The sequence below is a fragment of the Sander vitreus genome, chromosome 24, assembly GCF_031162955.1.
Source record: "Sander vitreus isolate 19-12246 chromosome 24, sanVit1, whole genome shotgun sequence".
In the NCBI taxonomy this organism is placed as follows: domain Eukaryota; kingdom Metazoa; phylum Chordata; class Actinopteri; order Perciformes; family Percidae; genus Sander; species Sander vitreus.
In genome coordinates this window covers 4,050,460-4,076,152 of record NC_135878.1, presented here as the reverse complement: position 1 = coordinate 4,076,152, position 25,693 = coordinate 4,050,460, and the positions used below count along the sequence as shown (strand labels likewise).

General features: G+C 42.3%; 2 protein-coding genes across 3 annotated transcripts in view; both read right to left on the bottom strand.

The window, feature by feature from the left end:
* nbeal1 (neurobeachin-like 1) overlaps positions 1–17,005 on the bottom strand; it is a 44,653-nt gene extending 27,648 nt beyond the window's left edge. Inside the window, exons 1-11 of one of the 2 annotated variants that reach the window (XM_078243884.1) lie at positions 16,898–17,005; positions 15,990–16,362; positions 8,306–8,397; positions 6,407–6,568; positions 5,855–5,936; positions 5,565–5,692; positions 5,351–5,433; positions 3,572–3,657; positions 2,385–2,751; positions 2,051–2,157; positions 919–1,005 (exon numbers count right to left, since the gene is read on the bottom strand). In XM_078243884.1, coding sequence (XP_078100010.1) covers positions 919–1,005; positions 2,051–2,157; positions 2,385–2,751; positions 3,572–3,657; positions 5,351–5,433; positions 5,565–5,692; positions 5,855–5,936; positions 6,407–6,568; positions 8,306–8,397; positions 15,990–16,040 — 1,245 coding nt within the window. In that variant the 5' untranslated portion in view covers positions 16,041–16,362; positions 16,898–17,005. The remainder of the gene's footprint in view (positions 1–918; positions 1,006–2,050; positions 2,158–2,384; positions 2,752–3,571; positions 3,658–5,350; positions 5,434–5,564; positions 5,693–5,854; positions 5,937–6,406; positions 6,569–8,305; positions 8,398–15,989; positions 16,363–16,897) is intronic. The other variant, XM_078243885.1, reaches the window with a different exon arrangement.
* Positions 17,006–18,702: 1,697 nt separating this feature from the next.
* On the bottom strand, positions 18,703–25,685 carry stradb (STE20 related adaptor beta). Its single transcript, XM_078243561.1, has 12 exons — positions 25,453–25,685; positions 24,622–24,865; positions 23,921–24,001; positions 22,488–22,590; positions 22,245–22,366; positions 21,965–22,073; positions 21,621–21,744; positions 20,665–20,836; positions 20,427–20,531; positions 20,059–20,315; positions 19,899–19,941; positions 18,703–19,717 (listed from the first exon to the last, which is right to left on the bottom strand). The coding sequence occupies exons 2-12, from the start codon at positions 24,631–24,633 to the stop codon at positions 19,556–19,558; spliced, it is 1,290 nt and encodes a 429-aa protein (XP_078099687.1). The 5' UTR covers positions 24,634–24,865; positions 25,453–25,685; the 3' UTR covers positions 18,703–19,555.
* Positions 25,686–25,693: the final 8 nt, after the last annotated feature.

The following is a 25,693-nucleotide window of genomic DNA, read 5'->3' as shown; positions in this document are numbered from 1 at the left end:
AAAAGTTGCTCTGATGCTGCTTGATCTCTAAAAACCCGCCAAACAGGCTGAAGCCTCGGCCACTGCATCAGGTTACAGCTGCACAGCAACAAAGGCACACTGGTTCGTGTTTGTGTTTTACATGCTGGTTTGTCCACCTGTGTTTACATTATCCAGGTCAATAGAGTGATTATACCTTATAAAAGGTGGCTCTGTGAGTAGAAAAGGTACAAAGTGAACAAGTGACCTTTCTGTGCACATGAGAGCTCTGACTTATAGTTGATGTTAAACCGTTCAAAAGACGAGCCTCGGACGCATCAGACAGGTACTGTAAGTGACAGATCATGTCTTATAGATTTCAGCAAAACAAACGTGCAATAATTAATGAGATCAATATCGTTGAACTGTCCCTTCAAGAAAGAGGTGAATACATTTCAAAATGTATTTGCACTACTCAGGCTATGTGTGAAACTTACTATAATAGCAAGCTAACAGAGCCACGCCTTGGTTACAAGACCTAATGTTCAGCGAGTTCAACACAATTTCATTTAAAATGATATTGTGAATCTCATCTCTGGGTCTACTGTAATCTTTGCTAAGCCAAAACCGGCTGTTACAACTGGTTAAACATGAAATGCAGTATTAATGAGAAAACTATAAAGACCACAACCATGGTGGTGTAACAGTTAGAATCTGTTGAATAAATGATGCTCACACAACCAGCAGTGTGTTGCCTGCCAGCACCCTGACTGTTTAATGACTCAGTGAGTTTTCTGTTAAGCCATGATCGAATTACAAATCATTATCTGGGACAAAGCAGCGTAAGTGTCTTGCTGTGGAGTGGCCACGTGGCTCTAGTGAGGTGAGGGTGGTGGGACTTGGCAGCCGGTGAGGTTAAGGGGCAGGTAGGTGGATGGTGTGGGGCTTTCTCGGCGGTACCTGAGTGTCCCTCTCTCCTGTCAGTAACCTGTTGTTGGTTATATCTTTCTGGTCCTTGTCTGCCGCCGTGCACCTAGCATTAACCAGCTGACACACACAACAGGCAACATGTCAACATAGCATGTGGGGAGGTTGATAGAAAGAGAGAATGGCGACAAGGGAGAGTCAAAGGATGGTTCAGGGGGAGGTGTAGTGGAGAGATGGTGTAGTGGAGAAGAGGGTGAGAGGTTAAAAGCTATGGCCCACAGCAGGGGTCACTGTGTGGAGGCGTGTCGGTGATCCAGCCTTGCTTTGGGAGGTAAACATGCAAGGTGGGCAAAATGCTCTTCCTCATACTAAAACTTTACAAAGTACTAAACACATGCCATACAGGCTAGACCAGACCAGGACGATAATGTTTCCAAATTATAATGTTAAAAACCTGACAGTATAAATGACGTCGATCCATCTATCTTAAATTTGTTTGCTGCACTCATTTGTATTAATACATACTATCTCCCTGACACAGATCAGTAACCAGTCAACCAAAACAATGTATACATACTGGGTAGAGTAGGTTAACTAAAAAATAACAACACAATGTCATGCATGGAAACAGGCTAAACCCTGGTGCTTCTCTTTATTCCTTACTAAAAGTTTTTATTAGCAGCTTTGTGAATAGCTTTTAAGGATGACTCCGAGTGTTAAGATACTTTTGAATACAACCCCAGAACTACAGAAACTGATTCACCAGAGACGTAAATAAACAATAACCAATACAAGACATAACTCTATTCATGTAAAATGATCTTGGAGAGTTTTATCATTAAGTAACTATGTATTAGCTGACAGGCACTGTTCTGCAAGTACATTTTGCTGAAACTACTTCTTTACTTTTACATATGAGAGTTTTTTGTACATTGTGGTATTGCTACTGCAAAGGATCTGAGTACTTTTTCCACCACAGGATATTTATCTTCAATAAAAGACGTCTTTCATCACAAACATTGCAAACTAGCAGCAAGCTGTAATGTAATACACTACTACACTGTGAGTCCTCAAGTATAAAAACAGCATATTTTAGAATTGATAATGTCTCATAACTGAGTTGTATCCTCAGGTTATATTTAGATAGAAAGAGCTGTACCCTTACCTTGCTGTTCTGCAGCAGTCGTGTCAGATGCTCAAAACAGTTACTATTGAGGAAGATGGCTTGTAGAACTGGCCTGTCTGAACACAGGAACATGTCCCTGATAGTGTCTAAAAGACAGCAAGAGAAATAGAAACAAAGAGAGACAAAGGTGGAGAGACAAAGAGAGTCACAGACAGAAAAAGAGAGAGAAAGATAAGCACAGACAGAAATAAAACAAGGTGGAATAAGTTACATTAACTTGACTACCCTGTATGCAAATCATGATTCAACAAAATAGAACAGCTCAAAATATATATCTAATATCACAGGCCTTTCTTGTCAATTAAGACCCTACCTAGCATGTTTACTTGCAGAGCCACAAATCGGCTCTCCCAGTGTCGGCCCAGTGTCGGCACTCTGCCCTTGGCTTGCTGCTGCTGCTGCTGTTGGGAGGCAACGACAGCTGCCGGATCCGAGTTGAGCAGCTTGAAGTAGTTTTCTAGCACAGAGGCGATTTCAACTTGCCGCTGGTCAGAGCTTGAGGACAGGAGGCGCTGCACCACCTCCCGCAGGCAGCCCAGAGTCAGGAGCGCCTTACGGTCGGGGGCCTCACTGTCCCAGTCCTCGCCCTCATCTGAAGAGCAGCTACCCATGGAGCAGTCAGCCAGCACCCGCATCAAGACCTCCATGGTGGCTGGAGAGATGGCAAACAGAGCGTTTCTCTGCCAGACAGGGAGGGATGGGGAAAGGAAAACAAAGTAGAGAGAAAGGGACAGGGGTTAGACATGACATGGAGAACAGAAGACCCACCGCCCTGCAACAACTAGAAACTGCCAACTATAACACCACAGAATGCAAATGGCATGGGAAAGGGATAAACACAGACCAATAGTTTGGGATCTTTTCATGCTAAATATTTTACTACTGTGTCAATTTCATGTGGCAGAAGAAGGTTGAAGGCTGGGTGGACAGTGTTCATTGTAATGAATTCAACCTCATCACAGCACTGAGACTGCTCTCATGAAAGTCCTAAACTACATTGATTTAAATACAGACTGATGGTAAAGTTTCTTTCTTAGTTCTGCTGGATCTCAGTGCAGCGTTTGATACAGTGGACCATAAGATACTGCTGGACAGACTGAGAAACTGGGTTGGACTCACTGGCACAGCCCTCAACTGGTTTAAATCTATCTGCAGGGTAGGATTTTGTGTCAGTTTGGTTTCTTACAGTCTTGGGTCCTTACAAATCTGAAGGAACTGCAATGACACGTGGAGTTCCCCAAGGGTCCACTCAATGTCTCAACAAGACTTGTGTTTAGTAGACTTGATTATTGTTAGTGTCTGTATAGGTCTCTGTAAAAAAAAACAAAGCCCTTTGAATTGCCTTTGTGTCTGAATTGTGCTAAGTAAATACATTTCCTTGCCATCTCTCTATTCAACCACATCCATGGCCAGCAAGAGCTGATAAGGACACATTGGTTACCAAGGGGAACAAGCCTGTGACCTGCTAGTTAAAACGTTCTGTGACCTCCAGGGACTTACCTGATCACCAGCTACTATGGCGCCAAACAGGTGCAGCAGGCAGCATTTCAGACTCTCTTTCAGGTGCTCGCTCTCCTGGAAGCACTCTGGAACACAGACACACAGACAGACATACATACACACATACACACTTTAGTTTGATCTGTAGGCGTGATGTTTGTTATGCAAAAGAAGTTCCAAACAGTCCAAGTTCCTGTATTTTTGTCTGTAAACAAAACACTGATGAATGGACACACAGACACACCTTGATCTTCACACACACACACACACACACACACACACACACACACACACACACACACACACACACAATCTGAAAGCCAGCGAAGATAGGACCTCAGCATACACTGTGCACAAACACACACGCATGTGGCAGTCCTGCCAGTAACCTCTGGGTCATGGTGGTCCATGGTGGTCCCAGTCATCCATTAACTCATCTGTCAACAAGTCCAAATAGGGGGAAAGAAATGGGACATCTTGGCTCCGTGATGTCTGTTTCCTTTGTCCCAATCACGCTAACATTCTACTATCACTGGATCAAACTAATGGCAATATTATCCTATTGAGCTTAATAAATGGAAAAAGTATTCCCACAAACTTGTTCTTTGCACATCTCACACACAGACACACAGACACACATACACACATACACACACTTTAGTTTGATCTGTAGGCGTGATGTTTGTTATGCAAAAGAAGTTCCAAACAGTCCAAGTTCCTGTATTTTTGTCTGTAAACAAAACACTGATGAATGGACACACAGACACACCTTGATCTTCACACACACACACACACACACACACACACACACACACACACACACACACACACACACACACAATCTGAAAGCCAGCGAAGATAGGACCTCAGCATACACTGTGCACAAACACACACGCATGTGGCAGTCCTGCCAGTAACCTCTGGGTCATGGTGGTCCATGGTGGTCCCAGTCATCCATTAACTCATCTGTCAACAAGTCCAAATAGGGGGAAAGAAATGGGACATCTTGGCTCCGTGATGTCTGTTTCCTTTGTCCCAATCACGCTAACATTCTACTATCACTGGATCAAACTAATGGCAATATTATCCTATTGAGCTTAATAAATGGAAAAAGTATTCCCACAAACTTGTTCTTTGCACATCTCACACACAGACACACAGACACACATTCTGTCAGGTTGGGCCTTGGGTGGTATCTTTAGTGCCAAACCACAGCAGCCACACACATGACAGAAAGGAGCATTTGTTCAAAATGTCCGCCAGCCTAGCTGAAGTGGCTTGACATACACCATTCACTATCGGCTCATCTCATCGCCTGGCAAACAGACCACAGACACAAAGAGTGGATTCAACTGGACCCAGAGAGGAAAGAAGAGGGGGCAGTGGGAGAGTGACGGCATAGGATCACTTGGGGGAAAAAAAATGGGAGAGGGGAGGATAGAAGTGGAGAGAAATAAACCGAAGAGAACCGGCTTTTTTTTATGATGTGGAGGATTGCTTCCACATCCACACCCAAACAGGCCATTGAAGCGAGAGATGCAAAGTATGGAGCATACACAGCAAGCACTGTAATATTGCTACAGTGTTGGCTAATATACACATAACTGAAGGGAATATATTTATTTTTAGGACAGAAAGTGTCATGTACAGTTGATGAGTATGCCTTAATTAACTCTTTTATTACAATAGTTTAAAATTTTCTCCAGAATGCTACTAATACTGTGTCACACATGGAAAGAGAGTGAGACTCAGAAGTACAGTTAAAGATAGGGGACTTACGGTAAAAGAAAGGAACAAACTCAACAGTGAGCGGAGCTGCCTTGTACTTCTGTCTGCTCCTCTCTACTGTACCAAGCTGCTCCCTGGAGGGGAAAACACAGTTGAGGTAAGACACGAGTATGAAACCAAGTAAAGCATGCTGTACACACAGTTGGTGAATGTAAGCTTTATTGTTGTTATGGTGTTGTAAAGCAATGGTGCAAAATGTTGTTACCCGCAGGTTCGATGCCTCCAGTTGCGGTATGGGTCGTAGAGGCTCTCGCAGAAAGTCAGCGCATGACGGACAAACTCCTCCGCCTGGCTCTGGTCTGCCATCTCCTTCTCTTTGGTCTTGCTCTTCAGCTGCAAACCCACACATAGACCCTCTTCACATCTGCTATTATGTGTGTAATAAATTAATTGGAAATGTTGTGCCTTGTTGTTCACCCTATTTATTGGGCACAATGTTTTACAGAGCAGAGAGAAACAGAACCATCAGAGCAAAGAAAAAAGAAGGAGTCAGACCTGCTGAATATAGACTGTTGTCATAGTGATGATGTGATTGATATACGAGCAAGTGCCAATCTCCTCCACGTTGGACATGTTCCTATCAGAAACACACACACACACACACACACACACACACACACACACACACACACACACACACACACACACACACACACACACACACACACACACACACACACACACACACACACACACACACACACACATATATATATATAAATAATACTACTAATAATATATAAATAAAACAATTACAACAGTCTGATGAGTTCAGAAAATGACATCACTTTACTGTAATGCAGCCTTTAAAACCAGGAAAAGACAACACTTATGCCATATTACGATATTCAAAATCTAAGACGATATCTAGTCTCATATCACGATATCGATATAATATTGATATATTGCCCAGCTCTACATGAAGGTAACAAATGATAGCACAAAAGTAGTATACTACAATACAGCACAACACAATCCATGAAAAACACAGGATTCAGAGCTAAAGTAGCTATACTGTGTGTGTATATATATGTTTACTGTCTAGACCTGCAGATGATGATAAGGAACTTGAGCAGCAGCAGAGCCAGATTTTGCTGCTCAGGCTCCAGGCCGTCAGAGGCTTTCTGGACGCACTGCAGCAGCTGGTGGCGCAAAACCTGCAGAATGTTGTCTGGGAGGAGCGTCAACACCGGGGGAACCTCCTCTGGCCTGGACACACGGAAGCATCACAACCAGAATGAATAGGAATCTCCATTAGATAGGAGGATAGAATGCTTTTAGGTTAGGTTAATAACAAAATTGGTACACTGTAAAGTGCAGATGTCACTTTTTAATCACGGAGGTTTATCATAGAGGTGTTGCTGCAGCATACACGAAAGCAACTTGACGGAGCAGACCGTGTTCTGCGTTCACTCAATCAAACACATATGCCTGCTGCATTCAAGCATTCATTCCTAGGAAAACAGCATGTGTGCTGCACTGCTCATGAGACGGATAGAGAGAGAGAGCGCAGCGAAACCCATTCAATGAGTGTCGGTGGGAAAGCAAGACAGATGTGGCAGCTGCAGAAAAAGGGAATGAGAGGGAGGGAGGAGGGGAGGGAAGAAAATTATGATTAGACAGAGGACACAAGGCGAAGAGACAGATCAGGGAGGAAGATGAAAGAAGGAGTCAGAGAAAAGGCAGAACAGGAAGGGGAAAATTAGTCAAGGAGAAAAGGGAAATGACAGAGAGAGCGAGAGAGACAAAAAGCTCAACAAATGATTTAGGAGGAAAGGATTTAACCACCCATGTTCCTCCACCCCACTCCACCCTTTTGCATGGCCCTCCCTCCGTGATAAAATGTGCCTGACTAGGTATCAACAAACTAAAATACTGGACATAGGCTTTCAGATGTGTTCAAGCACTGAGAGGCTCTCACATTAACCTGCATCATATGTTCACATGTCGACACCAGTCAGAGCGTCACCTGCAACAAAATGTGACCGCTTTGCACAAAAAGCATCTGGTGTGGCCGTGCTATTTTGGGTTGTGCTGTGGAAGGCTGCACAGTATGCGGTCATGTTGGGGATGACGCGTACAAGATGAGAGAGTTCTGAACCCACTCGCAAGGACCTAATGCAGAAAACTGCATCGGTGTATTGTTAAATGTTATAGGGAGGTCCATGTTATTAGGGTATTTGACATACTTCTGAGTTGTTGTAGAGCAGTGATTCCCAACCAGGGGTAACCAGGTACTGTACTTCTGTAGTTGCCAGGGAGTACGTGAAAAGCTAAACTAATTAACTCAACTAATTCAACTAAGAAATAGAAATTGTGATATGTGGATTCCAAGTCAAATCAACCTGAGTCAGTTGTAACACTAACACATTTTGTAATTAAGAGTGTGTGAAAACTAGTTAGCTAGTTAGCAAGCAGATACATTTAAATAGTTAGCTAAAAGTAATGGATACATAGTTGAAACCAAGTGTGTGAAAAAAGGACTGCAACAATATCCATTTTTATAAAATAAAAATAAAAAAAAGTGTTATAACATCCGGTTTATTTGGTACATGATGGGTGGTGCTGATGAAGTCTAATAAACCTATGAGGGTGCATCAGACAAAAAAGGTTTGGAACTACTGTTGTAGGGTATTGACAATACAGTTCATCATGACATCCAACTCACCATTTATTTTTTATTTTACCAGTGAGCCCTATTAAACATTTCACCCATGAAAAATAGTCATATGTGGGTTTTCCTTAGGATGAATTCTCTTTCACAAAGTGACACATTTTACATTTCCAGTTAGTTTTGGATAAATAGAAGAAGAACTGGGTATTTATTTTGACCAGTGGGAACATTTATTACTACTATAACTATTAAAAAGGTAGATATACTGTATGTTTGCATCATAAAAATGAACGTCAAGTGAGTAAGTATGATAGCAACTTGCCACACGTTACCTTGAAGGTGGCTTTTCAAAGTCCACATCCAGACATTGCTCATAGGAGCTGATGAAAATCTCCAGCCATAACTTCAAGTAGTCTGGATCCCTCTGAGAAATGAAACAGCGGAAAGAAAGAAAGAAGGGGAGCGAAGAGCATAAAGGATGGAATCAGAGAGAAAGGAGGGGGGAACCAGAGAGACGAGAGAGAGAGAGAGAGAGAGAGAGAGAGAGAGAGAGAGAGAGAGAGAGCCGGGTAAAGAAAGAAAACAATATAGTTAGTGGCCTTTGCTGACAAAAGCTGTCATTGTTAAAATACATAAATGGCTGGCAGCTGACAGGCCTTGTCTGCTATTTGATTGAATTTGGTGTGTGTGTGTGTGTGTAACTAGAGAAAAATAAAAAATGAAATAAAAGTAACAATAGAACACACAAACTTTTTGTCTCTGCAATTCAGAATGATGAGCTCAATCAGACATTTTCACTTACACTGGCAGTAACCAGTAAAATCAAGTTTAAAACAAAGGATACAAATGTCTGATTATGTGGAGCAACAGTAAAAGAACAAAGTGAGAACTTGTATTGTATGCTGAACACCATGTTAAAAAAAAGGGATATAGTGGTTTATGAAGCTGCTACCAAAGCATGACAAACACGTGATAGCAGGAATGTCTCAGGTGTGTGAGTATCTTATCTTTTTGTGGAAGCCAAAACATGCACCTGTTGGAGTGGAAAACAGGCTTGGCTGCATTCTGAGGGGAAGTTTCTAGCAGCCGGCTGATCGACATTACCTAAATTCCTGGAACAATGCCCAGAGAAGGATGGAATGGCAACATGGGCCACAGAGGAAGGCTGGCCTGGCTTGATTTGCTAGGTCATAGTACAGTTCCTGGTGTAAAATACCCTCAACCCACAGGAACAAACAAAAAAAAATACACTTCAAGCAAGGGGGAAACGGTTATAGCATACACTACAGTAGGACTGGAACTAGTCAGGTTTACCGATGTACAGTGCTGGGATAAAGCCTGACATCCAGTGCTTCCCCTTCCGCTATCTCTCTGCTATCTATTTTGCAAGGGCCCCGTTGCTGCATCAGGGGCTTAGCGCCGCCCAGGACGGTTTTGATTGGTTTAAAGAAATACAAACAAGCCAGAGCGTTCTTTCCCCCCCCCCCTATCCCAGAATAGATAAGCGGTGTAGCCAGACCATACTCCAGCACTGACACGGCACTGTGGAGATAGGTCTGGCAATGAGAGACTAGACTGCAACTAACAATAATTTTCATCAACTATATGTGTCAATAATTTCAATAATGGTTTTGTCTATAATCAGAAATTAAAACTTAACTGAAAAATGCATATCAGTTTCCCAGAGCCAAAACTGACATATTCAGATGACTAGCTTTGCTGACCGACAGTCCAAACCTCAAAGATATTTAATTTAGAATGATATAAAATGTTCACATTTGAGAAACTAGAACAAGTAAATATTTGGCATTTTTGCTTGTAAAATGATTCTTTTTTTTTTTTAACAACTAAATGTTTCAGCTTTACACCACAGACATGCAGGGTGCAGGACAGTTGGATGGCTCCATACAGCTTGGACAGAGTCATTAATTCATCATGCAGGAGTAATCAAACCCTTATACCATATCCTGTCATAAAGACTTTGAGCCATCTGGAGGGTGCGAGGGAGCAATCTAGGTCAAGGAGGGTGAAGAGGTGATGGGGACAGATTACCATAACCACCAGTTTTATATATATATATATATATATATATATATATATATATATATATATATATATATATATATATATATATATAAAATAATAATAATTTAGAGGTATTCTGTCATGAACATGAAGTGTTGGACAGTTGTAAACTTTTACCTGTTGATGGAGCTAGAGGAAAAGTCAGGGGATTGTTGAAACCATTAGGATTCACTTTGTGGGGAACATGAACATCTAAAGTAAACTTCATAGCAATCCATCCAATATGGCGGACCAAAGTGTGAGACTAACAGATCAACAGACATTGCAATCCCTTGAAACACCGCTAGTCTGGCTAAAAGAAAACACTATTTTAAACATTCAAGCCATTAGGGATTAGGCCCACGTGGATTTTGAAGTGCCATCATGCGTCTCTCCTCCCTCTCCCCATATTCTGTCACAGTTGTTGAGGTCTGTGGCCTACATTTGTCACTCTTAAGGAGCAGTGTACTTCAAATTTATCCTGGGGAAAAGGTAAACACCATATATATACACATTAAACTACCCTGGGAGACAAAGAAACAGATGGAGAATGAAAACACAATGCATTGCTCTAATGTTCCCCATGTTATTGGATGGGTCTTTGAACTTTAATGTGATTTTTTTCTCAGCACTTTTTTTTTCTTTCCTGCACTGAAGCCATCACCACCTGGATACTGCAAACGGTACACACCTGAAAACATCACATAATGCCACTTTCAGACAAAATAAACACAGGTCCACAGACAATTCGCAAACCAATGTATACCTTTTCCTATGAAGAATTTGTATGATAGAGCTTGAAAGTGAAGAAAAAACACAAATGGAAAAACAGGGTTTCTTAGGAAAGCAGTGCCATCTGGCTAAGGAGTTGGAGAGGGGCTGAAAGGCTGACTGCTTCTGTCTGCGTGTCAGAGTGGGAAATCAGTCAGAACAAAGCAGGAAGCAAGCTCTCTGCAATTCCTATGAAGTCATCAGAACAGTCCAAGGGTGCTGTCCTGTGTGTGTGTGTGTGTGTGTGTGTGTGTGTGTGTGTGTGTGTGTGTGTGTGTGTGTGTGTGTGTGTGTGTGTGTGTGTGTGTGTGTGTGAGAGAGAGAGAGAGACATGTGAATGGAGTCAGCAACAGCCACGTGTGAATATGTTCTGTTGGGAGGCATGTGGCCTGTGTGCTTCTTTCTTCTGCTACTGCATGAATGACTGACCCATATTATTTTTGCCTACTGCTAAAGCTGTCCTTTAACTTGAGCAATAAATTTTTTTTATGTCCATGTTACTGCCAGAAGATTAGACGATGATATATGCCAGCTGCTTTACTCTCAAGTGACTAAGCTTTCTAGTAGCAGTGACTGAATGACTAGTGTGTGTGTGTGTGTCTGAAATAATGTCCTCTTTTAGGCAGCAGCTTGGGAGCACAGATACCCATTGAGGGTTTGGACTGTGGCAGGCAGGGACACACCCTGCTCTACACGGCTCTGTTTATCCATGGCCTTCATCACTGGCCTGACACACACACACACACACACACCTAGACGTACGTAAGTAGGAATCCTAACTCGCCAACAGTCACCTTGTCCCAACTCTAACAACCATTTTGTGTCCCAATGTATATGAAAACAATTCCCATGAGAAGATCACATGCCTCTCCTATGTATATCCATTATCATATTAGTCTAGGCCCTTTGCCTAGCTACTACATCACATTCCTCTGTAAAGCTAACAAGGTCACCAGTGACACAGATCAATGCACTTCATTCAGTTCCCCACTGACATGGGAATGAAACAAGATATGTATTGACCTGCAATAGCAGATCGGGCTCTGCAATGTGATTTCATATCCTTCCAACTAATAACATCTTCCCCAGCATTGGGTACGTCATAACTTCTGATAATAGCAGATAATAATGGTGTCAAACTTTAGGACAATGTCCCTCTAAATAGGTGGAAATAAAGTGATACGACCATTTAACACATTAAATCGCTTTATGTTAACAATTTGATCAGATATGTATTCCAGTAAGTCTGTCAAAAGAGATAATAATAATAATAATAATAATAATAATAATAATAATAATAATAATAAAAAAATGTAAACAACGCAGCAATTAGAATATCTTATAAAAATCTGTCTCGCAAATGTTTTATTGGTAAGGGGATGCATTCACTGTTTGTCAGTAATTAGATTACTTGATTGATTGCTCTATTATCAGTATGCCCTTATGCAGTGCAGCAACACAGTCTCAGCAAGTGATCCGCCCCTCCAGACAGGCGCGGTCGGCCAGCTAGACGGGTGGCTGTTTGCCTAGTTTGGAGAGGCTGTGAGTGACCTGGTTGGGAGGAAGTGGCATGGAGTCACTGAAACCACAATGTTTAAAAAGGTCCCCTCCCCGTAGGTTTTAAAGACGGCTGCGGCCATTCTGTTCTGCACCCCAACATCACTGCCTCAGTCAGGGACAACTCCTCAGGCCATGACGTCACTGCCAAGGGAGGATTTCAAGGAGCTGGTGGGAGGGGTTAAAACCACATAAGGGATCTGATACACTACAGTATGTCAGTGACATCAGTGTTATTCCAGAGATATTCATAGCACAGAGGAAAATGCAAGAGGGTAACACAGAATGAAATAAGCGGCAGTGAAAAAGAAAGCTAGCCTGAGGGAACAAACTTTGCATATCAGCACATTAACCAAAGCCTGAGTGTGTGCGGGTCTGTGTGACATTGTGTGTGTGCATGCGTGTGGTGTGAGACACACAACAGAGATTAGACCGTAATAAGTAAACAAGCAGGAAAGCCAGAAAAAAAGACCCAAGTAATCTACTTGTGCAAATATGTGAAACTGCGGCACTTTCTCCTCCTCCATCGTCCCCAGCTCAACTGTTCATTTCCCTCCTCATTCCTATCTTCCCCCAATCTTATCACTATTATGACTCCCATAAGTGCAGGGGCCTATGCAAATTATTGTCGTTTCTCCAATTCCAGTCAAAAAGCAATTAACAAGGCAGGGTAGGGTGGGGGGGACATAAGACATAAGGTTCTGTAAATGGTAACCAGAAATCACTGGTTTGTGGACACTTAAAAAGGGAGTGAGGATTTCTGCTCTAGAATTAAGATCAGTCAGTCTAAAGCCACTGAAGGGTGAAATGATGCCCCTGGTTGTTGAGGCATGTTCCCTGTGGTTGGGAATTAAAAAGGGCTTTACTGCAGCAGACAAAGGCTTTAAGAGCGTAACTGGCACTATTCAGAAGTCTGCTAAACCCTCCACTTTCTCCGACAAGCCCTTCTGGATAATATACTGGTGAAATAGGAGCGCCAGTGCAGCGTGGTGCTGTTGCCTCTGTATACCAGCGGCTACCAGCGGTTCCGTGTGCTCGGGGACAGCACTCTGGCACAAACCAATGACAGGCAGCTAAGAGGATCGCTGGTTACGTAACGGCCTTCGCTGTCATCTGTGACCTCTCAGCCCTCTACAACTCTGAGAAGCAAGGTGGAGTCAGTCCTTTATACTACTGCAGATTTTCATCATAATTGTTCAAATGCAAACCTTCTGAATGCTTCAGAAATCTACTAATACACAGAATCCTCACTCGTGCTGTTTATTACAACCAAATGTGTGCAGGAACCTGCAGGGGTTTCCATGGTTTCTAGGTGCTATGGTCAAACCATTTAAAACCAGGGTATCAACATATTTTGAACAATGTATTAGAAATTTAAATGACAAAATGCAGTGGGATGCTCCGAGAGCTAATAAGTAGACATCGGTGGCCAGAAAACAGAAACACTAACTCCTACACACTCCTCAACACTGACTCTGGTGCAACAGCTGCTCACCCAACAATTTCTGACCTCATCATTAATATGTCAACAGCTGCCACTGCTGGCACGAAACATAGTCTGAAATTATTATTACAATGTCATGAGTCAAAATTAAAGCATGACACAACAAATTCCAATTCCACCATTCCACTTTCAGCACTGGATACTGGGTGACAATCAAGTGAATAACATACAGAGATAAGAACTGACAGCTGATGTCTATAGTTGACAGAGCAGGATGAGCTGGTTCTCCTAGCGCATACCTTTGGCTGCTTGTGTTGTACTGTCAATACGCTTCTGAACGACCGCTCCGCCGAGAACTGTGCAAGTATTAACCTCTGACACTAAAGGCAGTGATGTCTCCACTGTTTTGTCAATCATTAAACAGACAGATGGCATGAGGGACATATGATGAGCACAAGAAAACAACAAACACCTTTCAAGCCATCTAACTGAATGATGTAATCTAGTTTAACTAGCTACTGCTTGTACTTTTTGTCTGTTTGCATGCTTAAATAGCCTTCAAAGTGGCAGAGGCAGTATCTGTACAGTACATCTAACCACCTGAATGCCAACAACATCAAGTGTATACAATCTTATTATTATTAAACACATTAATGCATATGCTGTATGACAACAGAGGTAAGGACTGAGGTTGGTTGTGAAACAATTAACCCTTTAGTTGGGCTACAGGGGGTCATAGGGCCTTCACACCAACATTCCTCAACTGAAATAGGCCACGTGAGGACTGCATTTTTTTTTTCTTGCAGCTAACATATCCTGGCAACCCTCACACACACACACCCGCCATACCTGACATTTCAGCTGCTCGGGGAAAGAGACAGGCTGCTATACATATATTATTAAGTGCTTCTCTCTCAGCGTCTCTTTCGCCTCCCGCAGAGAGAAATATTGGCCCAGTGAACCCTTGGCTCAAAGCCAGAATGAAATGAAATGATCCTTCCTCGCAGTGTAATGCTTAGTCAATGCAAATACACACTCCTGCTAGAACAAATGCAATGTGTATGCTTGCAGCAATTGTCGGCATTTTCACAAGTGGCTGTGACAAGTGTGTGCGGGCAGCAGCGTGTCTGAATACTTCTGTTATAAACTCCAAAACACCCACACCACTGGCATTAGATTTTCTATTTGTGTCTGCATTCAAGCTTACATATTTCACTTTACAGGTTGAGGATTATTTAAGGTCCTAAACTTGCAGAAAACCAATTTGCCTGTACTGTGTGTGTTATTGTGAGGGATTACAGTGGACAGTAAGGTGTGTGACTGCAGCCAGGCTCACGTGAGGAGCTGCTCAGGCAGGCCGTTGTGATCAGAAGCCAGGACGTTCACATGTTTTATCGCCAAGTGAATCAAATCTAGCCAACAGCTGGGGTGCCGTCAAGGGGTGCCGTCGGTACTACAGGGTCATATATTCATCTCCACCGTAAAACAAAGCAGTATTCTACATGCACTGCTCACTGCAGAAGTACCCACCACATTAGGAGAACTTCCTGTCATAAACTGATATTAAAGCCTGACCACATAGCGTCCCTACTAGTGTTGTATACACGTTTAATTTTTATCTGTTGGATATGGTACTGACTATCATTTATTCATCACCAATAAGGTGAGGGTTCGTGCCAAAGTATTTGCAACACTAACCTGCCATAAAGTTACATTGGTTCTCTGTGAAATAATTATTCATTTATAACATCCTACATCCTTCAGAACCAGCAGGCAATTTAGTCTGGGTTTAACTGGAGCGTTTTAGAGTCCTATAATGTTTTATACGCTGTTTCAAAAGCCTTTGCATCCTGAAAAGTGTAATGCATGGTATAAAAAGATCACCACAAAATAACTGCAATCAGTGACTTTGGTTTAAAAATGTCTGTTTTTGTTTTGAGTTCTCATACTGATGATTTCCACACTGATGATACTTACTGCTGACCATAGTCTGCCACAGTCACAAAAACAGGCAAGAATGCTAGACTTTCAAAATATGAATGCCAATAAAGAATAACCTTTTTGCCAGGGAGGAAATGTAATCACACTGTCGATTACTACACCTAATGACATTTCACTGGCTGTTTCACAGGAGACAAAACAGCCATAGTGGTAGTTGTGTGCACAGGAATACACCTTACCTTAGTGCAGTAGAGCATCCAGACCTCGTACAGTCTCTCCTTGGATGCCATGGTGCTGGTGAGTGGCACCCTCAGGCTGTAGTATCACCCGAGGTCACTTCCCTGGCTGCTTCATGGTCTTCACTCATGAGCTAAACCTCTGCTGCTGGCCTTAATGCTCAACATCGTGACTGTCCAACTTTGGCAAGGTGTAACACGCCTCAAAGATGAAGAAATGGGTGCTAGATGACGTGTTGTGGCAGAAACTTTCCAAGAATTACTCCATGGCAGAGGAGAGACGTGCAGTCCCAGAGAGGACTTGGCCCAGGCGGGCCTGTACTTCCATTTGTTCTGCTCTTCTCGGAGAACCAGAGGGTATTCCCAGCGTTTTTCGCTATCAATGATAAAAACACAGACGATTACTTATCCTGGAGGCAAATGTTTTGTCACGGTTAGACGACTGGCGAAAGTATTCACTGCTAGCAGCAACAAAATGCATCCAGTAACGTTACTCCCTGTGCACTTTGAGCTGCCCTGCTGGCTCCAGGCACAGACAGACTGAGGCGATGGTGGTTAAACTACACGGCAAAACACACACCATTAATAATGTCTGCTCTGTTGTGTGCTCTACAAATAAGCTACAAGATGACTCGCTCGTCCTGTGACAGCTGTGCAACGCCCTCGGTTATCCTCGGCAAACATTACCATTATCATTAATTAGTCGACCTTACCTGACCAAGTTAGCTAAAAGCTAGCTGTCAAAAAAGCCTATTTCTGTTTTTTTTTCAGCCTCCTTTTCTCCTCCTCCTCATGTGACAGAAACGCATCGTCCTCACAAGCCTGCCCGGCTACACACGTCTCATTTAAAAGAGAATATGAATACCTGATTAAAATATATTAAAACCGTCGAGAAACTGAAGACCACTCACCTGTGTAACTAAAAGACCACTGTCACTAACGCCGTCTCCTTAGCTGCTGTAAATGTGTCAAGTTGCCGACAAACATACCGCGCATACAACCAACAGCACCTTCCTGTCGACGTACGTTTCGATTTATTTCAAAACAAGAGAGCTTACCATAAAAGCACATGATTGAAAATAATTGCACAAATACAGCAATGACAGAAATTTCGTTAATTTGTTATCTACAAATTTGCGCTAAACAAAAATATGTTTGATTACAGAGTAATACTGTGCTTTGTAAGTTGTGTCTATTGTTGAATGTCTGGTAGCCTATCTTACTTTCAAATTCAGTCAAAGACAAGGAAATTATTCAATACAGTATATGAAATGGGAGATTGTATTATTAGTCACACGGGGGTTTGGTACAATAGGGTTGGCACATTTACAGGAGAATAATATGCCGCATTCTTGCTACAAGCAAGCTGATAATGCTATGGTTTCAATAAACAAACATATTGTGTGAAATGGTTAACCAGTACCTTTAATTTGGTAGGGGAACCGGATACATAATACACTGCAGCAACTGGCACAAACATAGCCTACTACCAAACTAGTCAGGATTAAACTGCAGTTTCAATACAGTATACGTGTTTCTATCATAGCATATTTAAGTTGTGAGGGAAAAAATCGTGGCTTGTAATATTGTTTTTATCATTAGGTGCGTTTGCGACAGTTTATCCACTTTACGTTGTGGATGTGGAGCTACGTGGTTGCTAAGGGATGGGCTTGGTTGCAGAGCTCCATTGGTTTTGATGTTGTGTTGCCATCTAGTGGAGCAGTAGAGAGCTGCTATGTCTCACTAGGGTTATGGAGATGTGTTTCTGTGACGGAATGTTTATTTGGCAGGAAATAGGGGGTTTCATATATATATCTATACATATCTTTATATATAAAAAATAAGTCATAAAGAATAAATAAAGTCATGTGGCTTTCACAAATGATGATGGAGCTTGAAGCAGCCTGGACTAGACGTGGATTGTAGTCTTAAAACAAACCCTTTATGCAATGCAATATGATACAGGATTTGGTTTTTCTACTGCTCAAAGAGATATTTGGATTTGGATTATTTAGTGATAATGTACATATTTTTCTAGTTTTATTCGATATTGGTTTTAATGTTTTACAATATTGCTTTCATTTCTCTTTTTAACCCGGACATTGTTTTTAATTCTGTTATGCAAAGCTCTTTGGGCTAAATCTTTGCATTAAGGTGCTAAAAGAATTACAAAGTTATTATTATTACTAATGGTTTCATCACTCAAGTTAAAGACATGTGTGTGCATACAGAAGAGTCTTCAGAAACATGGATACATGCCTCTGTATCCCAGTGTCTTTCTTTTCTAACACATATTCAACCACAATCAGAATACCAGGTACTTTGATTATGTCAACAACTTGAGGAAACCGGACAACGTGATACAGGTAACTAGAGGCTTGTACTAGTAGACTGCTTGTAGTTTAATGCTTGTAGTGACTGCATCTTGCATGGTTGTGACACTATTGCAATGACAAAATCTATCTAAAGAGAGACAAAAAATATAAACAGCTGGCAAAGTTCTTAAAAGCGCCTCAGTGGCACGCGCACACACACACACACGCGCGCACACACGCACACACACACACACACACACACACACACACACACACACAACAATATACCAGCGTCTCTGTCGCAGCTGGTAATCAAAAAAGGCTAACAGGAAGTTTACAAAATCAAATATTGTGTGTGTATATATATATATAATTATGTGTGTGTGTATATATATAAGGCTCATACAGCTACCATGTTTGATATGTACCGTAGATCACAGTTCTCATATACAGTACACTTAATCACAGTTACAGATGGATCACCATATTCAGAATGCAGGTTTCATTAAAACAAAGGCATTGTTGGAGAAGTGGTCACCCAGCACAGTAGAAATATTCTTTTGGCGAATCACTGACGACAAAGGCAGGGAATCTACGGTTTCTACTGATGGTGGGACACTAGATGTATTCTACTGCTCATGTGCTCTTTTTACATAGCCATCTCAGTATTTACTATTCAGTCTGAATACATTACACTGTAAATGAAAAATCCACCTGAGCATAGCCACTTAGACTTCAGGGGTTATTTTGTCAGTGCCTATTAGGATTTTACTTTTTAATGTATTTACTTATTTATTTATTTCAGATACAGATAACAATGTCCTTAAAAACAACATATACTGTTCAGCACAACTAGCTGTTTTTAACAAAGTATTTTCTGGGTGGACTTTCTTTTTCACTCATAGTTGCCTTTTATCTCAGAGGAAGTGCGTGATTATTAGTCAACGGATTAGTCTTTAGTCATGGGAGTTGTTGAAAGTTCATTAGTGTCATCATAGATCCTTTATAAATGACCAGAGCAGCATCTTTGATCCAGCACTTTCACAGTCTTGTCACCAACCCATGACCCAAACTCAATGTATTCGTCAGACAAACATATAAAATACCTCCAAAACTAGTCAAAAAAGGCTCAGAGAGTTGGGTTAATAATACAAAATAAAAGCACAGTAGAACTTGGCCTCATTGCTTTGCTTCGATTGTCTTGTGTTTGGCTTGCTAGTCAGTATTTGGAGATTTAGGGACAGAGAATTGGGGTTAGGAGAAGTCCCACACAGCCTCGGTGGTGTCGATGGAGGTTGACGCCGGAGTGTGGCAGGATAAGGCGGGGGGGCAGGATACTGGAGGGTCCTCGGGGCTGGTGAGGGGCACTGCTGGGTACATGAGGCTGAGGAAGGTGTCTCTGGTGTGTCTCTTCACCTGTCACAGAAGGACACAACTCAGCTTAAACACTGGCACACTGGCACAAGATACTGTATTGTAATTTTTTTAAAGCCTAGTGGAAATTTCACATGACAAGAATTTCACAAAGTAGTGATTTTAGACAAAAGCAGCCGCACTGAGAGGAGTAGGCAGTAGGCATCCTGACTAATAAACCCACCTGCTTGAAGAAGGCGTGGGTCAACAGTGTAGATGCTGACGGTCTATGGAAGACAAAAACAGGACAAACACTCATTTGCATTAAAGTTATGCTGTATATGAATGCAATTCTATCAGATCAATTGTCAAAAAAAAGCCGACTGGTCCTTTAATGTAATGACCTGCGCTCAGGCTGTTGCTGCAGACACAGCTGGACCAGGTTGTGCAGGGTGGCCGAGTGGTTTTTGGGTGCAGGGCTCTGAGGTCGGTCGGTAGGAGGAGCGGTTGCGCTGTGTGTCATGCTGCCGGTGGCCACGCTCTCCCCGATGCCGGAGTCTACCCCGGACCGGGACACCTTCAGCCCCCCCAGCTCTCCCAGCGGGAACGGTGCCACGTCCAGCAGGCAGCAGTGGGAGCCGCGTAGCTTCTGAAGCAGCATCTGAATGGGAAGATTCAAACACTGATGCAAACTGTGGACAACAGTCCTTTAAAGCTAAATGTGCACATACATATTCTTCTTAAGCGGTTTGGATGAAAGTGTTATCATTACCTGAGTGGGGGGCATGTCCTGGAAAGGCACCCTGCCGCTGACCAGCTCACAGGCAACGATACCTACACTGTAGATATCTGACTTTACTCCGTAACCGTGCAGGTCCTACTGAGGGCAACACCATAGGAAGAGGAGAGAGGGAATATACATTAGAATAAGGCTGACACTGGAGTATTGTTGCTTTCTGAAATCTGCAGTGCTGTAATTAATGTTATCACTAAATCTAGTGAGTCCTGACCTGTCGCAGTAGTTCAGGGCTGAGCCAGGGCAACAGGGCAGGGCTGTGGTGGGGCATGTCAAAAACTGCCCTCATCCTCTTCCCCTCACGCATCATACTGTAAACACTGTGGAGCCCTGAGAGGTAGACACGCCCCTCCCCTGACAGCAGGATATGACTGGCCTTCACACCCCTGACACAAGAGGAATATGTGGACAGACATGAGATAGATCTAGTATTTTGAATACTGTGTTTCCTTGGGGAGTGTAGTGGGGAAGGCTTCCCCTAGTGTAGGTAAAAGTGTAGTAGAGTTTAACTAACTGGTTTACCATATATTTAATTTGTGTTTAGAATATTTCTTTCAGAGCAGGGTGCCATCTTGTTTGGAGGCTAGGCAGCCGTGGTGAGGTTCCTTCACTGTTTTGCATGTGAGTAATTGCACGGGGACACGATATAGACTGCACCGTTTTGCTGTGAGGAATGCTGGGATGATTTGCTGTGTTGCACCTAAGGTGAGTAGCGGTGGCACCCCTGAACACTCAGTGTCTCAGTGTAGTTTTGTTTATAGGTAATTTGGAGCTGAATTCTTAAAACATGTTTTTTTATTTATATAAATGACATTTATATCAATGCTGTTTTAACAAATTGTAATAAGAATTTTATCCACCCCCACCATTTTAGGAAGTATAACCTTTCTTTTCTTCTTTCTTTCTTTGAGCAGTTCCCTGCCGGTTTTGATTTTTGTTATTTAAAATAAAAACATTTGGAATACTTTGAAACACGCCTCTGCCTCCTCAGTAACGAATCTGTGTGCCTTTCTCTCCAATTAATCCATGTTCACATAGTATTTCCTAGGGTGCAATTCCTTAGGTGGCATCGGTTCTTTCATTCAAATTTCCCCCTTATTGGTTACCCTTGCCACACTTGTAATACAGATGTTTCTTCTACAGATGTTTCTTCTAACGTCTCCCACTGACCGGTGAACGTAGCCCATCCGGTGCAGGTATTCCAATGCTTTCAGCACGCCGTACAGCAGGTACGCTATCAGGGATTCACTCATTCCATCTGGGAAATATGTTCTTAGTAAGGTGTCTGCAGAGCCTGGAGGCAAGAGGAGAGGGAAAAGGACACATAAGCAGGTGAAAATCGGCAGTGATATATCTGAATTGTGAGAACAGTGCCACAAAAATGTGAGTGAGGTTTTATATAAAGAAATGCGGATGTGTCAAAACCAATAAAGAGCTATTGGCTCTTAGTGTACACAGTTTCATAAACACTAAACTTGATTAATTTTAAGGGCAAAAGTTAAGGTGTGGCTGACCATAGGCCATGAGCGGTGTGAGGACCCATAGCTGGCAGCAGGAGCTGAAAACCAGGCGAGAGGTCAGCAGATTGGGGTGACGAAACAGCCTGGACAGCAGAACCTCGTTCTGAGGTTTGAAACACAATCGGATATAAACCAACCTGGATGGAGAGCTATTGGTTTGCAGAAGCATGCCTTAAAAACTGCGAAACCCCAAAATAAGCTTTGAAGAGAAGAACCCCATGCACTAAGCAAAAATGTCCTTTAACTAAATGCCTGTTTCTGCACGGCAGCTCACCATGAGCTGCAGCAGCTCCTCCTCGGTGCACTCGTCCAGGTTGGTTTGTTTGACGGCCACCAGCTGGCCAGTGGGGATGTGGCGTGCCATGTTTACCTGGCTGAGGTTATTGAAGCCCCTCCCTGTCATACACAGAAAGGAAGAAGTGAAATCTTCCTGCATTTACAGTTGTTTGAAAGATTTTAGTGAGAAATAAGGGGAAAATAATGCTGACTCAAGTGTATGTTTTGGTGTTCTTCTCACCCAGCTCAGACAGTAGCTGGTAGTGGGCTGGCTCAGCTGACAGCCCTGTGATGTCATCGCCACCTGCTGGCCCTTGCAGAGTGTATTCAGAACTGTCACAGCTCTGCGCGGACGCACATATATTATGCATTTAAGAAAAAATGATTCAGTCTATCATGCAAGTAACTCAAACACGTACACGTATGCTGTCATTTTAAATGTGCTTCAAGTGATCTATGACGTTCATCAACCTCTCAATCCATATTGACAGAATTTAGGTTCCACATTCACAGGCTCTGGTACAGGTCCCTCCCCCTTAATGGAAAAACAAGCTAATCTGGAGAAAAACTGAAAACTACTAACATACAAATGGAAAGACTCTTAAGTAACAGGTATTAACTATGCAAAGCCATTTTCAGTTATATTATAATATGTGTGTACTATGATCCTGCAAAAAAATGAACTTACTGCCTCTTTAGTAATTCTTATACAATAACAAATGTTGTGGTGGTGGTGAGGTTATGTGTGAGGGGACAATGCTGCCAGGGAGTGGTACTGTGACACTTAGCAGAGCAAAGGGTGGGGGGGAGATGCTTGCAGTTTTAGTGATGCAGACACATTTTTTGGGACTCAGTAGTGTCTGGTTCTCTCTCAGCACAGCATCAGACAGTTGCATGTGTTTCTGATGTAGCTTTGTTTAAAACACACCAGCTGAATGTGTTTTATACAAACTGTCCCAGCATGTTGTCTGTATTATCAGGAGAAAAGTGAGCTCACACACTAGCAGTACATTTTAAGTAGTAAGTAATATTTAATACATATTAAGTAATGCATTACAAATGAAACTTCCTGGTGAAATCAATCGAAACAATAATGGGGATTATAGCTGTGCTTTAAAAAGGGGCACTCCACCCATTTTTTTTGATGAAGATCAGTTAACTTGCCAGCCAGCTGTGTGGTTTTGGAGCTTTGTCAAGTCTAAGAAAATAACCCCCCGATGACGTCATAGTGATGTCATCAGGGTTACCTTGACTTGGGCTTGACACTTTGTTTCAAAAAGCCTGTGTTATAAACTGGGAGTATAAGACACATGGACGTTTACAGGCATAAAGGGTCTGATAAATTACAAACTATTGAGCTGCGATGGGAATTGTAGTATCCACTGTTTTTAGAGCGTGACCCATACTAAGGACTTAGAATCAGCATACAGTATCTCGGCCTCTGTCTCACCAATTTTGACTGCTCAAATGTTCTTGAGTCCCCCAACAAAATTGATGGAGTACCCCTTTAAGCATTACCAACAGCTATAGCAATGCTATTCCAATAGTTACTGTCTAACAACTTTAAGGCAAGGGTAAAGCAGATCTAAATAGATAATATATGAATAGTGATGATATGATGAAGAACATCAGTGTGACGCCTGTCTCAATGCTGACAGCGTCTTGGTTACTGACCAGGAGCTGGTGGCTGATGTCCTCATAGCGCTCCTCTATGTCCAAGGGCTGGACCTGAGTGTGGGAGATGCAGGAACAGTCCTGGTAAAGGGGGGGGGCACAGGTGAGACATGCCCTACAGGACAAGGAGGAGTGGAGAGGAAACATGGAGCTTGGGAGTGGAGGGTCAGAGAGGAGGCAGAGAAGCAAGCATCTGGGAATACAGGCACTGTGAGGGCACTTACAGGGCATTTTGTCGGAAGTGGAGAGAGAGTTGAGTAACAGCAACATGCAACAAAGAGGCAGCTGAGTGACTAATGTGTCCCAACAGAGCAAAGTAAGAGCTGCATACATAGATGTGCCCATTAGATGTGGGGAATGCACAGAAAGCCAATATTAATATCTGATATTTTTCAATCTATAATATTAATATCTATGTTAAAGTATTATATAATATATAAATGCAGATGCAATGGGGTTTTCAGACAAACTAAAGAATATTTGACATCTTATCAGAAAAACGCTGAGATCTGATATCTGACAAAAACAGTGGTGCATGGACTATCTGGAAGCTCCTAATTTTTAACACACTTGACTGATTGAATTTGCCTTATACACCAGAGGCATCAGCAACTGATTCGTGACTATACATCTCCTAGGTCACAACTCAGCGACAGGCACGTAGGCACAAAGTAAAATCCATGCAGCGTGATAGTTCTTACCAAGAAAGACATGGAGTCCTTTTGGCGACGGTAAGATCGCAGGCTTTGGCATTCATCCGCTAACAGGCCGAAGGAGACCGACTGCGATGGAGGGAGACAGGAGGTGGAAGCGCAGCAGTAACAGGAGAAACACGTCGAATCCCCCCACTAGACTAGAGAGTAACCAGCATCCAGCATCCAGCATGCCTCAGCCATTCATCCATCCGCTTGCAGCGTACCTGGCTGCATCAGGTGATCTAGAGATCTAAGGAAAATTGTATGAAATTCACTAGCAGATATCCCCGTCCAGTCAAATCAGTCATGTTGACTTGATAAGGAAAATTATAAATGAACCCTAAACAAGAGATATACACATTCCCGATCAGAAGTTATTATATATTTATTCAATTGTCTTTGTTTGTGATGTACTAAAAAGAGGACTGCAAGGCTTCATTCGTTGATTACAATCTAAAGTGAATCATTTCGCAATACCCTTATCAACTCCAATTCCACTTCAAGGTTAAGATTAACTGCAGCCATTTTAGTTGAATCAGAACACGACTATTATTCAAACCGACGGTTAATGTCGTGACTACTAACAAACATATAGGCTATTTATTGGGGTGACATATTTTAATGCACGTTAATGTTAAACCCCGTGAAGAAAATACGGGGCAGGCAACACAAAAAACATCTTGAAACGTTAGGTCTCCTATTTCGGTAGCTAGGCTTAATGTAGCTATGGATATAGTGCAGGGTTCAAGCTTTGAGCTAACGTTAGCTCAGATATATATATACATATGTTTATGTTTATTGTATTTATTTGAAGTACCGTGTAAAGAAGCTGCTTACCTTCTCCCCTCGACAGCAACTCTAGCGCTTCGACGTAAACAAGTTAAAAATACAAAGGAGAGCCTGATATCCAACACGACGTTTTGTTCTTAAAGTTCATATTCTTTAACTTTGTCTCCACATGCAATGGTCTGTGCAAAAAATTAACGAGTTTTGCTGTCAATATTGAACCGCATAACATCTCAAAGTGAACATTTTATCTTTTGACAGGACTTTTAATTTGACACAGATAAATGGCGCG